This window comes from Mytilus edulis, chromosome 3 (assembly GCF_963676685.1).
Source record: "Mytilus edulis chromosome 3, xbMytEdul2.2, whole genome shotgun sequence".
Taxonomy (NCBI): Eukaryota; Metazoa; Mollusca; class Bivalvia; order Mytilida; family Mytilidae; genus Mytilus; species Mytilus edulis.
This window is the reverse complement of record NC_092346.1, coordinates 59,025,973-59,041,758: the sequence shown is the minus strand read 5'-3', so window position 1 is coordinate 59,041,758 and position 15,786 is coordinate 59,025,973. Positions and strand designations below refer to the sequence as shown.

At 30.5% G+C, this 15,786-nt stretch overlaps 1 protein-coding gene across 2 annotated transcripts in view; it reads left to right on the top strand.

The window, feature by feature from the left end:
- LOC139514408 (kinetochore-associated protein 1-like) overlaps positions 1-15,786 on the top strand; it is a 65,605-nt gene that overhangs the window by 8,921 nt on the left and 40,898 nt on the right. For both annotated transcript variants that reach the window (XM_071303598.1, XM_071303597.1), the window contains exons 6-25: positions 153-233; positions 994-1,109; positions 1,645-1,732; positions 2,495-2,559; positions 2,901-3,010; positions 5,521-5,665; positions 5,988-6,025; positions 6,610-6,669; positions 6,796-6,871; positions 7,350-7,469; positions 8,194-8,283; positions 8,529-8,600; positions 8,972-9,033; positions 9,347-9,455; positions 11,159-11,302; positions 11,875-11,931; positions 12,372-12,488; positions 13,182-13,301; positions 14,311-14,454; positions 15,578-15,676. In XM_071303598.1, coding sequence (XP_071159699.1) covers positions 153-233; positions 994-1,109; positions 1,645-1,732; positions 2,495-2,559; positions 2,901-3,010; positions 5,521-5,665; positions 5,988-6,025; positions 6,610-6,669; positions 6,796-6,871; positions 7,350-7,469; positions 8,194-8,283; positions 8,529-8,600; positions 8,972-9,033; positions 9,347-9,455; positions 11,159-11,302; positions 11,875-11,931; positions 12,372-12,488; positions 13,182-13,301; positions 14,311-14,454; positions 15,578-15,676 — 1,913 coding nt within the window. The remainder of the gene's footprint in view (positions 1-152; positions 234-993; positions 1,110-1,644; positions 1,733-2,494; positions 2,560-2,900; positions 3,011-5,520; positions 5,666-5,987; positions 6,026-6,609; positions 6,670-6,795; positions 6,872-7,349; positions 7,470-8,193; positions 8,284-8,528; positions 8,601-8,971; positions 9,034-9,346; positions 9,456-11,158; positions 11,303-11,874; positions 11,932-12,371; positions 12,489-13,181; positions 13,302-14,310; positions 14,455-15,577; positions 15,677-15,786) is intronic.

Here is a 15,786-nt window from a genome sequence, read left to right as displayed (position 1 = left end):
TTCTGAAATAAAAATTCAAATTTATGTTTGCAATGTTCATCTTATTAATCTATCCATATATTAGTCATTTGTTAGGCAATTTGTTCCATTGTTGTTAACACTGAGTAAAAAGCTTTTGGTTAAATGTAATTTTCAAATTAATACATTTTTAGATACTACAGATTTGGTGGTTCTGGCAGGTAATGGACAGATGTTGGTTCTAACTGGTATTACACAAGATTTATTTTCTGCAGGTTTGACTTTTATTAATACATTATCATCATAGTTATCTTTACATATAACATAATTGTTAATCATATCTCTTTTCTTAGTGGTCTTGTGGTATCAAATGTTGGAAATTTTGCCGTTTTCATGCATGAAGATGTAGCTAACTGACACTTTTGTTTTGTGATGTTGCTCATATATAGCAATGGCTAGAGGTTAATATATGCATAATGCATTTATCTAGTTTGCCTAACTTTTTGCTCCTTTTCTGGAAATTAGAATGTGAGGCTTCTCTGAAAATGTGCAAAACATAAATGAGTTAGAGCAAAGACTGATAAGATTTAATCCAGAACAATGCGTCATAGTAGAATGACATGATTGTTGTTTTGTTAGATGGCATACAATAATCTGAATTAGTTTGTCTGTTGAGTACAAAGTAGATCAATTTGACATTAAATTGAGATTGCATAAATAGATAACAATTTTATTTAAAATCAGGCTGATGAATATTAAATTTAATAAGACAAACTCCTTCATGAAATCAGCACAACCACAAAACAGTATTTCTGTTCTTTATCACAGCTAAGTTTCATTACAAACTATACTTTATCTCATTAATTTCATATTCATCTTAGCATGGCTAAAATTTCTTAGGTCATGCTAAGCATACAAAGGGTTGTTTTTCAAGATTTTATTGATATAAGGTATTTAATATTAAAGTTATTCCATAGATACAACCTTATACAGAGTTACAGTGCAATATCAGTAATAATGTTTTTTTCTTTGCAGATGAAGGAAAGATTGCAGCTTCGTTGAAGGAAAAGTTGATACATACAAGAGCCGATCATTTCCATACAGAGGGTGTCAGTGATGTTGTTTGTTTTGATGATAAAATTGTTACTTTGGTAAATAAGCTTTTGTTGAAATAGAATAAATGATTTTTTCTTAATTGAAATACTGGATTACTGTGAAAAAGCTTCAATACTTAAATTTCAGTGAAATATTGTTTGTTTGTAAGCTGTGATTTGAAACCTTACAAAAATCAACAGATCTTTTTGTTTTTTGTATTCAACTGATGATTTTGATGAACCACAAAATTTATAAAATGAAAAAGTTAAATGTATGTTATGCTTTCAAAAAGAACAAAAAACACCAAAAAAAAGACAACACCATGATGTTCATGTACACAAGAATTTGTTCAGGTGCAAAACTCCTTGAACTTACATCACCAACTTTTAAAATGTTTGACAGTTCCTTAATCTTTTAATTTTTATTTAGATGTATCATTATGCGTATAATATATATATTTAAAGGATCATCCTAGTATCTATTAGTATAATTGCAATCATAAATAATTGTTAAAAAAAGACTATGGAATCATTGATTAAAGCACATATGTGTAGAGTATTTAAGTGCATTTGATACATCTTGTTATTTCAGGGATGTGGTGATATTGCAATAGGAGTATGGGTGATAGAAGATGGACAGCTTGTTTTAGAAGATGAGATCCCTAGTTATGTTTTCAATGGTCAGTCACTTTATTATAACTAAAATTAAAAAAGAATGGAAGTCAAAAACAGATTTCCGACCATTCTAATTTTGTGTTAAATGAAAGCATTTTGGGAAGAATAATCCTTGGTATCTTTTTTGATGCACTTTGCTTTTAAAGGAAAAATAGTTGGATGCTGCAAATGAACTCACCAGAGTCAGCATTTTGTTGCTGGTTAAACAAATTTTTAGTCCATGTATATATTATGTTATTCAGGTCTCAGACAGGGTATAAATTGTGACATTCCCGGCTGAGAATTTATATTCCCTTTTATGTAGCAGAACTGTATTGTTATCCATTCACAAAACTTGAAAAATATGTAATCCGTAAAATAATGAAATATGCATTCTGTTGCCAGATAATCTTAAAGAATGCAATTACTGACTTTTTCAAAGCCGCGATGATGTCTTGTCGTTTCCACAGGAAAATCAAATTCAATGACATCTATTATATGCTTCTTATAACACAAAAATACACTGCTAATTTACCTAAAGATTGTATTTGTTCATGGCATGTTACCAGCTTCTGGAGTCAAATTTTTACAAAAAAAGACTGTTTTATCTGTTGTGAATTCTTTTGTATGAAGATACTTGTATTGCATTTATTCTTTATCTTCTTTATGGATTAATTCAATATAGCTTCAATTTTTGGAGACCAACCTTGCTGAGTTTCAATCTGATCTTCTACATTTCATCATATTTATGGAGAAAATTAACTTTGTAATGCGTACTCTGTTGACAGATGCTGGTGTAGTAGAAGGCAGGGTATCATCTGATGGGAAACATCTATTTGTCTTGACCGAAAACGTAAGTGTATAATACAATAAAGCAATTTAGTGAAATTCAAGGATTCGAAAAATTTACCTGTGAAAACTTCTATAAAATCTTTTGAAAATGCCTACCAAAAAAAATAAATACATTGTAATTCAATCACAAAAAAAGAGGGAGTGAATTTTGCTTATTTGTGTTGGCTTCTGAATGATTATAGGATTGCATATAATAACATGTTATTAATTATGCTATCTCAAAAGTAAATAGTTAATTTTTATGCAAATCACAATCAATGGTTGTTCTAGGCAAAGGTAAGTATGGAAATTGAGTACTTTTCTACTGTATAACTGGTTCTTATAATAATAAATATTTTACAGCATGAATTGCTATTACTAAACACAACAACAATGACTGCTCTACATAGCTGGTCTGACATCAAGGTGGAACAGTTCCAGTTACTAGAAACAAAAAAGATCAAAAATCAAAGGTAATTTTCAATATCTTAATTAAAAGTGATTTTTCATATATATGTTTAAACTTAAAATATTTAACAATATTAAAGCCTTATATACCACATAACAACCCATTTTACAGATTTTATTGTCCCAACAAAAGAATCTGATAAGGGGAAGTAATTTTTCTGAAAAATTGATATGCTCAATTCAGGGGAGATAATTAAATTGTATATTACTTCAAATGAACTTGGTTTAAGCACTATATTGTAAAATATCAATGTTCATAAGAACAGTTGATCTTAATAATCTAGAGATGACTAGCTGTAGATTGTTGATCAGTATCAACTTTTTGTTTTTAAACTTGTTACTGCTTTTATTGTCTCCCCTTGGTAAAGTTGAAAAAGCAAGATTTAGATGTGTTTTTCTGGAGGAAACAGTGTCATCAACACTCAGGGATCTCCATGGCCTGTTTAACAATGGCGCCCCGCCATCGTTCAAATGTCTTGCGCCATCGTCAAATGACCTGCGCCATTGTTCAAATGTCTTGCGCCATCGTCAAATGACCTGCGCCATCGTTAAATTGTCTTCCGCCATCGTTCAAAACTGTCATCGTTTTAGTAGCCCGACGCCATTTTTTTTAGCAATTATAATCAAATGCATGTAATTGCTTAACCCTCAGGCCTTTTTTTATATTATAATCCAATACAGTTCTAACACCTGAGGGATATCCGGATTAACATCGCTAATCACTTGTACCTGAGCTTGTACAGGTAAATCAACAAACCAGACAGGAGAATACAATCTGAAGATAAACGATTCATTTGCCGAACTAAGTTTCCGCAAATTCTATGATAATTTAGATTGAATAAATAAATTAATAATCTCAGTTACAAAGAAAACAGTTTAAAATGTCGAACACGTGCTTTTATTTTGACTTACGCAATCGACATCACCCTTTTTTGAGATGTACATAATAAGACGTAAAACAGTTATGATTATTTCATCGCAAATAACTCGAGTACTGCTGTATTGGAACGATAATATAGAATATCTTTAAAAGTTAAAAAATAAAAACTTTCATTTCCTGTAAAGAAATGTCGTATCGTAATTCCGAATTCATTTCGTAGTTTACAATCAAATTGATACATCCGCATTTCCGGTTTCTATTCAGACTCGAAAGATGCATCAATTTGCTAGATAACATGGATAAAATCATTAAAAACCTTTTCATTTGTCAACGTTTGCTTTACAAATCTCTTTAACATTTTACATAACCCGTACAAATCGTTTTGTTGTTGCTGAAAATCAGCCATACCGGTAATGCGATATGGGTTCATGACTTCTGAATTAAGTGTCCGTGAAAAATAAGCTCTACATGATTTTTAACCCCCATAACAATTACCAAAATAGCAAGAAAACTTCATGTGGACCTTCATGACAGCTTTTGGTCATTCTCGACTAAAGTGGGGGGCATGAAGGCTTGGCCTTTGAAGTTATACTTCTATTTACAATGAAAATTCAAATAAATATAATTTAAATAAGCAATGAGTTAGCATGTCCACCAATCCTTATGTGGAGGGATGGTATACTTTCGATCACGTTTCACTGTACGGCGTACGCACGGTTTGTGAGGGTCAAATTTCCTCCATGGTTCAATTTTCATCCATGGAGATCCCTGAACACTATTACTTTTTGATTATGTAATTTTAAGGGAAGTAACTAGTAGCAACTCAATGATATGTTGTTGCATTTGTATCAGGATTTGTACGTCTATGTTTTATGGAAATTATATATAATGTCTTTGAAAACTTTTGCATAGTTATATATTATGTTTCTGGTTACATTTTTGTGTAGAAGTAATTCAAGTTATTTAACTGCAGTGATTTTCCTACCTATTTTGAAATGGGGCCTGGGCTCTAGGCAATTGGGGAAAAATGTGTCATCAAATGTGAGAATTGGGAAAAAATAAATCATTGTTTTCATCATATTTTAATGAAGTTATTTATTAGCATTGATCAGAATTCCAATTTTCTATTATAACCAAATTTTAACATAATTTTTTTTTCTTGGTGCATGTTAATATATATATCATAAGAGTTTGACACTAACTAAATTCCTTTACTAGCCCAGAGGGCTACCTTATATGAACTTTAAAATAATCAATAAGCTGCCGGTTAAACTTTGATTAAATAGGGAATTTTCAGTGTTCATTGGGGAGAAAATTAGGATTTTTCTAATTGGGAAAGGGCCTATATTAAGACCCAAAATAAAGGCAGGAAAATCACTGCACCGACAAATACATCACTTCTTATTGTTTCAAATGAAAAAAGATGTACCAAAACAGGAATTTTAGAGTTATAAAGCATTATTGTACTGATTGAAATTTTGTACCATTATTTTATATTCATCACTCAACAACTTTCTGTTTTCCTTATACTTTTAGCGGGCAGGGGTATCATTAGTGAGTGGTAGCTCACAGATTCACTTGTTTAATATATTTATTTTTACTGATTGAAATCTTGTACCATTATTTTATTTTCAGCTTACAAGATATGAAACTAGTCCTACTGACAGTTGGAGAAGGAAAAACAACAAATCTGATGGTTCAGAGTCTGCCTTCATGGGAAACTATTTATAACTTACAATTACATCAACCATCAACTTTAGCTTCCTGTCCAACATCTCAGGTTAATAAAGCTCACACTTAAACCAACCTAGCTTATTACATAAGATTAGATTTTTTCTTTAAGGTCGAGTCACAGATTTTCTTAAAATTTTGTATACACCTTTGACTTGTTGAACTGTATCTGAAAATTAAAATATAATGCCTTTATCTCTTTTTTACCCTTGAATATTACTGATTAAATTCTTTCAAAGCAGGTTCCCATTTGTATAGAGGCACATTAAATTGGTGAAATTTTTTCCTAAATTTGTCTTTTATACATTAAATTTCCAGTATGTCAAGGATTAAATTGGTTTGCATTATCTATATTTTCTCCTTATTTTTAGGAAACGTTATTTCTGGCTGAATGTTCACCAAGTGAAGTGTAAGTTTACTTTCAGGAATCTTTTCCATTATTATATATTCTGAATGTTAATGCTAATGATTTAGAAAATAAATTGTCATTTCCAGAAAAAAAAAAACCATAAATCTGAATAAATGACAACAAAAGAAATGATATTTTCAGGGAAAAGTTGTAAAACTTTGAATCTTCAGGATAAAAACTTGAACTATTCTACTTGTTTTACCTATTATGCAATTTATTCAGATATTAGTAAGTTCATTGAAAACTAAGATCCTGGTTGACTTGACTCTCATATGATCTGTTAAGGATATATAAAAATAATATATACCTAGTAAGCTACACAGAGATTTAAAGATATCTATTATGCGCTTCTGACTGAGATACATGCACTTCTGGCCTTTTTTCTTTATGTGGTTGTGAATTCTTAATGAAAGACAATTTCAAGTTTGACAGGGTTCAAAAATGAGATACATTAAAAACCTTCAAAAAAATGGAAATTAAATAAAGGTATAAAAATAAGTGGGGTTGGCAGGAGAATATTAAGTTCTGTCCTTGTTTAAACAGCATTGATCCCTCTACATATATGAGTATGTATATATTTTCAGAGATAAGCAGAGTTATTCAGTAAGACTAAGATGCTTAACAGAAACAAATCCAGAAACAAGGTACATGTTATATTCATAGATAACAATTTGAAACAGATAAAGTCATTCTCTAACAATGCTATTCACAATTTGAAAAATATAAAATTTGTTTACTTTCTCTATAACAATAGATTTTTTTTTCTTCAGATTATATAGAATTTTACACAAGAATAAGTTTGAAGAAGCTGAAGAATTTGCCAAGTTGTACAGACTGGATACTGAGGTAATCTTTATTGACAGCCTCATATTTTCCGAGTAACTATGCAATAATTTCGCAGCAAAGATGATTCAGATTTTGCTTATTTCAGTTATTTAACTGAGTGGTTCAAATATAGAAAATAGTGAAGTTATTCATGCTAGTCATTTAAGATTAGACCATAGTCATTAAAAATATGTAAGAATAAAATTCTAATAAATGGGCCATTTATTAAAGCCCCTTTAACTTTAATACAACAAACAATTTATATGGTCTGGTATTGTCTATAAATTAAAAAAACAACCAATTTGGAATATTCTATCAGTCAGTGAAAACTAAATGTAATTCTATGGTACAGTCTGTGCCAAACTGTTTGGTTTGTCTGAAGGAAAAAGAAATTTGATGTTTTTCCACTATGTATCTGTCTGACCGAATGACTTTTTGTCTGACATTTTGTCGGTCAGACAGAGTTTTGGATACTCTGATGGTAAATATATTCTTTCAGTTGGTACATAAAGTGAAGGCAAATTACTTGTTAGACCAGTTATCTCCCTGGAATAATAACAGTGAAGAAAAAGTCCAGGCAATGTCAACACAGTTTACTAACTGTTTAGCATATGTAAAGGTAATTAAAGTTTAATAAATATCTTCCAGTATATTTCAAGTTTTTGATTGATCAAATAACTAAATGTTTGACTTATTTATCATTGGCATTTAAGAAAAAACATATAACATGCATTTAAAAAAACACAAAAATCAAAATTTACAATTAAAACATAGTAGGTTGTATGAAGAAGTCAAAAATTAATCCTGTTATCTGACAGAATTCATAATTATTTTTTTATGCCCCACCTACCATAGTAGAGGGGCTTTTTTTTTTCTGGTCTGTGTGTCAGTTCGTTCGTTCGTCTTTTCCTTCGTCAGTCCATCGGTCCCGCTTCAGGTTAAAGTTTTTGGTCAATGTAGTTTTTGATGAATTTGATGTCCAATCAACTTCAAACTTAGTACACATGTTCCCTATGATATGATCTTTCTGATTTTAATACCAAATTAGAGTTTTACCCCAATGTCACTGTCCACTGAACATAAAAAATGATAGTGCTAGTTGGACATCCGTGTGCTGGGGACACATTCTTGTTTAAAGTTGTCTTGAATCATCTCATTGATGTAAAGAACACAGATAAAAACATCCTGCCAGTGACTATTTGTGGTTTTGATTACCCTTTTGTGTCCAACCAAAAAGTTAAATTTCCTTTTCCATTTCAAACTAAATACATGTGGATAGTTTTGTATATTTGTTATTTAGCGATATGCTTTCATTTATTACGGTCACCATATTTGAATTCCAGGATGACTTGCATGTTGCAGAAATATGTATGAGGGCTGCTTTGTCAAGTCTGAAAGCTACACAGAAACTTCTCGATTACAGCAAAGAAAGGGTATTATACTTAACATCACTATCAGTATAAGAAATTATGTTGGAACTTTTAGTTTTTGTATATAGATGTTTTCGTATCCTTTTGACATTCTATTAGTTTCTGAATTTATATCATATATATGATTAAGGTTTATATGTAAATTAATCAACAGAAGAAATTGCTTCAGATCTTCTTTTTTTTTTAAGAGTTATTACTTTTGCATGTGTGATTTTATAAATGATGAAGAATATGAAATGTCTTTTTAGTTACTGAAGGTCTCTACCAACAAAAGTGCTGATACTACGCAAAAGGAAAAACAGCAAGTTTTACTGTCAAAGGTACAGTTATCTATACAATATAATTTATAATTGAAGAATTACAGTAGATCATTGATTTAGCTTGGCACTAATCAGAACCCTTGTCAAAGTTATTAGGTTTTATTTTACCTTGACCTCATTTCAATGGTTCATTGCTAAACGTTAAGTTTTTGTGTTTTGGTCTGTCAACTATAATTGTATTGAATAATGGTATTGGTTTATCTGAATTTGACTTCATTTTTTTGGATTTTAAATGTGTAGTAAATTTTAAACTTTGGACTCTCAATGAAAGTAAATTGTCAGTATATTAAAGTGAGACATTCCAGTGCACTCTTGTGACATATTGTATGTAATTTTGTTTTAGAACTTAAAGTTATTCTTTATTGTTTTAGTTATATGAAATCCAACATAGATTGGTAACTTTCAAGATGATCAATGGAGCCGAAAATTACAGGTAAAAACCATGAAAACTGGCATAATTTGTAAATCACTGATACTTTCCACTGTAAATTCTTTTTCCACCCTGTATCACCATTACCACCAGAAAAAAGTAAAAATAAGGATTTCTTGTTCTTCGTCACATTTGACCCTTTATACTTTTAGAACCTATGTATTGTTTTAATTAACCAATCAATCTATTTAATTAGAACTATCATCTTAATAGGTAATCATGAAATACACAGACAAAAATCAATCCATTTTGATTGATTGGCCTATATTTATGATACCCCTATATATTTTCATCATAAACATTTGTTTTTTTATAGTGCAGAGAGATGGGATATCTTTATGAAATCAGATTTAATGAAAGTAATGATGGCAATGTTACAACAGAATCAACTAAAAAGGGGACTCATTATCTTGTCAAGACATGAGGTAAAAAAGCAATTATTGTAATAAGTTATATAATTGTATCAATAAACCAAATTTTGAGACATTTCGGTTATTGGCCTTCTTCAGTTCTTTATTTTTCCTCACAAGCCATGCAGTTGTGAGGAAAAATAAAGACCTGAAGAAGGCCAATGGCCGAAACGTTGAAACGTCTCAAAAAATTGGTTTATTATATAAAGTATGTTCACTATTGGAATTTAAAACAAGGTACAGTAGACTCCACCTAATCGGATATCGGTTAATCGAATATATCGGCTATTGTAATATTATTTCAAAACACCGAACCATTCCCTATACATTTCAGTCAAAATACATCGGATAATCGAATATCAGTTATTAGAATATATCGGCTAATTGGATAGGAATATTCATGGAAAATGTGTGAAAACCATGTACAATCGGATATTTTGAAATAATTTCATATTTTTTTTGACAGGAAATGAAGCCGGAAGTTACGCCATTACGAAGTTTAAGAAAACTTCAGTACAGAAATGTTTCATTTTATTAATAAAAACGATCTTTCATAGTCAAATAAAACATATTTTTTCTTATTTTCTTGTTTATTTTATGAATTTGATATTATATTCTGCCCAAGATGTGTTTGTTATGTGTTTATCCAAATGTGATCGTTGTCATTTACTTCACAAACAATGACACGACAAAATGATAAACTGTGCGTGATGTTCATCAATGTTTATTAAATATGAATGAAATGTACCTCTTTCTCAACAATTTATTAAAATATATATAGAAGACCCGTGTAAAAACAAGGAATCGTGTGTCAATAGCATGTCCCAGGTGAAATAGAATTATGTAACACACGTACGCCATTTTCCTAATTTACATAATATTCAGCCTTTTATTTTGAACCACGACAGATAAGATAGAAAAGCAAAATTAATTTTACAATTTTATAATCATAAACATAGTTGTATTACTTGAAATTGGAAATGGATTTCATAAATAAAAAAATGTAGAAAATTAGATCCGAGTACGATTACAGGTAGAAGTTTATAGTCGGCATGAATTCGTAGCTATTAATAGAATTTACCTGTGGCCTACTTCCGAGAATTCATAGCTATTTTTAGCTTTTACCTGTTTTAACACACAAATGAAACAAATCACGCAAAAACAACAAGTCACATTATTTAAATGGTACATATTTTATTCAGATAATCAACACATAATTAATAATTAATAATCAATAGACTGACAGATAAACAAAATACATTATTATCAACTGATTGATCTGTTACTCAGTCAATAAACCGAATTATCCGAACTTGTACCTGAAAAAACAATGAGATTAGTTACAAATTTCCATTAATAAAGCAGCTATAATAGCTATTGGTATCTTAGGGTTGTGTCTGTCAATTTTGTAAAAAAACTTGGAGGAATATACGTTCATCGGCTAATTGAATATATCGGACAATCGGATATTTTTAGCTGACATTTTGGGTATCCGATTGGCCGGAGTCTACTGTAATAAGTTATTCATCTTCCTTTGTAGATTTTAAGTTTTTGTAGAATTTTGAAATTTGAAAGGAATTCAATTTTTTTGTTGCTTTAAAGTTGTGTCTTTAAGGCTGCAATATTTTCATAACTAATGAAAGTTCTACAAAACAAATTGAATTCATCATATATTTAACTGGTCTGATTCTGACTGAAGGAATTCTCTTTTTTCCCAGTATGAATGGGAGAGGTGTGTGACACCAACAGTGATAAAGAACTTCCTTCATTTTATACCAGACCATGTACAGACTGGAGAAATACAGTGTATCCTCACAGAAACGATTGTACCCACTGTGGCAAGACTTTTACCTCAGATATTGGTAGGTATAAACCGGTTTGGAAATTCAGTGTTTATAAAAATTATTGTACCTTCTCTGGTATGGATTTTACAACATATATTGTTGGGTAAAATTTTGAGATTCAATGAATGTTTATTGAAACTGATGTACATATTCCTGTAAGAACTTTACCACAGGTGCTGGTATGTATGATACAGGTTAAGGAAATTGGGTGTATATTTACAGAAACTATTGTACCGAATATTGCAAGAATTTAACCACAGATATTAGTATGTATAAAGCAGGCTAGGGGAATTCAGTGCATAATTACAGAAACTATTGTACCCATTAATAGAGCAGGAGTTTAACTGCAGATATTGGTATAGATGAAGAAAAAGGCTTGGAAAATTCAGTGCATGGATTCTTGTGTTTATATGTCTGTCTGTGAATTCATTAGTTTATCTTGTGTACTAAAACAGGTACGCAAGATGTTTTTCTTCTTTTAACCAATAGGAAAAGAAGACAATGAGAAAATAACCTTTTACTAACTACAAATTTTGGGGTATTAGCTTTTGATAAAGGCAATAACTGTAATACTGTCATTTACATTTAAGGTTGATGTCGTCAAGTGGATAATTCAGAAAGCAAAAAGTTCAGAATTACTAGATAAGGTAATTACATGATTTATATCATATTTTTTACTTTACATAAGTTGAGCTTTAACGTCTTTTTTAGTGTCATTTGATTGCTGTTACATTGAACTATCCAATCTTTAATTTTCATTCTGAACTGCAAATTCTTTTAATTCTTCCCCTTTCATATTGTGGTACTTTCAGTAATGTTGCATTTTTCTGGCTTATCCAGTAATTTATTTTCAGCAAGTCTATACGTACTTACAAATTTGTAAAAACTTCTTTTAAAAAATAGAAGCACAAGACTAGGTCCTAAATATTGAACTATGTCATTGTGGAATAAAACTTCAAATTCCTAACATAGATCAAAGATAAAATAGGGTTGAAACATGTGTCATTTAGTCTACTGTTAACTTTACTAGTATTTTCTTCTAAAAGTTAAAGTAAAGATATTATGTTTGTTCATGTTTTTTTTACAGAAAGCTTGGCCAGTAAATGCATTACAGTTTTTGAGATCTGTGTATGGTGTATTGGTAAAAGTTGTAGATATAAGTTACAGTCATTCCATCTACACTGCTGCTGACATTACAATGAAGGTAAACATATAACTTCCCTTTTTAAGCTCACCTGGCACAAAGGGCAAAGTGAGCTTGTCTCATCACTTGGCATACGTTATCTGATGTCCGTCTTATGTTAACTTTTACAAAAATCTTCTCTTCTGAAACTACTAGGCCAAATTTGACCAAAGTTCGGCACAATCATCACTAGGGTGTCTAGTTTACACCATCTAGATGACTGCCATGGCTAAAAATAGAACATAGGGGTAAAATGCTGTTTCTCTGAAACCAAAGCAATTTAGAGCAAATCTGACATGGGGTAAAAATGTTCATAAGGTCAAAATTTATCTGCCTGGATTTTCAGATTAATCAGACAACCCGTTGTTTGGTTGCTGCCCCTGAATGAGAATTTTTAAGGAAATTTTGCAGTTTTTGGTTATTATCTTGAATATTATTATAGATAGAGATATTCTGCAACAGCGATAATGTACAGCAAAGTAAGATCTACAAATAAGTTAACATGGACTAAAATGGTTATTGCCCTTTATAGTAAATTTTAATTAACAATTTTTGTAAATTTTTACCAAATATTTTCCTCTAAAACTACCGGGCCAAGTTCATTATAGATGAAGAAAAATGTTCAGTAAAGTAAGATCTACAAAACATCACCATCACCAGGGTTGTGAATTAAAACAATTTGAAATGAATATTTTTTTGTTTTTTTTATTTCAGACCCAGATAGAAAGACTAGAAGTTTTAGATTTAATGAAGACATTGATTACCAATTTACAACATCTTCATGATCTTCAGACAAAGTACAACTGTAAACTCACATTTGGAAATTTTCTACAGGTGAATTTTTATTATCAGCATTCTCAAGAGATATGTAAACAGACTTGATTTTCATATGCTTTTTGTTGACTACTGCATTTAGAATGAGGTCAAATGTCAATACTGTCACCGGGGCCTTATGGGATTGTGCTGGCCTTGAGTGTGGGAGATTATGGATTAAACTTCTAGCCTGATCAAACCAAAGACTTAAATTAAGTATTGACTGCTTCTTATGGGCAAGGCAGGTCAATTGGAGTCAGAAGAATATGTCTGGGTAGTGTGACATGTCTAACTTAGGACTGTACCATAGGAACTGAAAATTTGGCTCATTTTGTAGGTCGTGTTCAAAGCAGGGTTTATATTCATATCAAATATCATGTTCTTATTCTGAATATGCATTTTATTTGCATTTGATGTAATTCATTACCTAGATTTTTATTATCAGAATTTAATGTAAACTCTATATGAATCTGCCAGTTGAGATAAGAAATTGATATTTCAAAATGGTGATAAAAGATTTTTAACCGGATTTTTGTGTCAAAAATGTCAGTTATTGATTTGGGGATGTACGGCGGGGCGGGCGGGTGGGCGGTTGGCAACCAAATGTTGTCCGTGCATTTACTCATGAAGCGTTCAACCAAACCTTTTAAAATTTTAATATGTTGTTACTGACAACAAAATGGAGGTCAAGTTCAATAATGACGATTTGACATTTACCGTTCAGGAGTTACGGTTCTTGAAAGTTTGAAAAATGTTGTGTCCGTGCATTTACTCATAAACCATTCAACCGAACCTTTTAAAATTTTAATATGTTGTTACTTAGTTTATATGTTGTTATTGTTGACAACATGGAAGTCAAGTTTGATATTGATAATCATAAATTTTACCTATTAGGAGTTTTGGTCCTTGTAATATTGATAAATGCCAGAACACAAATAAATGTTAAAGAATCCGGTTTACTGTCATTTTGACAGCTCTTGTTTTGTTGTATTATTATCATGCATTAGTGAATTTATTTTTTTTTGGTCAGGAAACAACAGAAACTGTGACATTCAGAATGTTGGATAAAGTGGTTGCCATAGAAATGATAAATCAGACATTAGAGAGACAGATCAGACCTTATATGAGAGAATATAACCTGAGAGAGGACATTATCTTTTCTAAATACATAAAGGTATTGCATTGTGTTACAGGTACAAATGAAAATAGATTCAGGAAAAGTGTTTGTGTAAAAATCTTAAGAAATACATTTGAAGGTACCACAGGGTAATCAAATATATAAAATCAGAAGAGGATAGAAAACATAAGTTTAAGGTAGCACAATACAAAGATTTTGTTACTCCCAATCAGACAACTTAAAACTGATGTAATTCATTTCATCCTTCTTTATATTTTATAAATGAGGTACCAAAAGAAAGAAGAAAGATTAATCTTTCGAATTGTGATAATTTCATTATGACATAATTATTACATAATTAATTATTATGTAATTAGTTGCTATATTGTGATGTCCACACTTGAATGAATTTAGCTTCTTTGTTCTTCATAGCATCCCAAAATATTTTATATATTCTTGTACAACACAGCTTGACCTCCAAAACTGTGTCTCAGATTTCCAAAAACATCAATAGAACAAATTTTATACCCAATTGAATTTAGTGGTCTCTTATGAATTGATGTTGCAAACTTCATTGAAGATTTATGAGAGAATGAAATACAATAGGAAAAATCTGAGACACAGTTTTGGAGGTCAAACTGTGTTGTGCAAGAATCTATAAAATATTTTGGGATGCTATGAATAACAAAGAAGCTAAATTCATTCAAGTATAGGCATCACAATATGGCAACTAATTACATAACAATTAATGATGTAATAATTATGTCATAATGAATTTATCACAATTTGAAAGATTGGTCCTTCTTCTTTCGTTTGGTACCTCATTTATAAAATTTAAAGAACGATGAGTGGAATTACATCAGTTTAAAGATGTCTGATTGGGGATGAAAAATCTTTGTATTGTGCTACCTTAAATAGACTTTAAATTTTCATTTCAAACACTGGTTATTATGTTACCTTTTTTAAGTTTTTTTGTTAAATTTGACATTAATATTTTCACTGTTAAAGAAGATGATTGCATTTGAAAAAATCTATTTCTACTTTTTCTGTGAATTAGAATCTTTTTTTTTCTACTGTCAGATATTGAAGTATTAAAAATGAAGTAAAATTAAAAGTAGAAGCTTCATATAGCTGTGATATATTTAAACATAATCTAAAAGAGAGAAAATGACTGTTGTAGGATTTATTAGAAAGATCCGGAAGAATGACATCTTACCTTGGTGAAGCTGTGTGGGAGCCTAAAGTTATAGCTATTATCAACTGTATAAGTAGTCAACAGGTATTTGGTTTTAAACATGTGGAATTCTCTACTGAAAAAAATCACTTATAAAAGGGTTATTTCAAGAAGGAATTGAAAACATAAAAGTGGTAAAAAATACTCAGATTTTG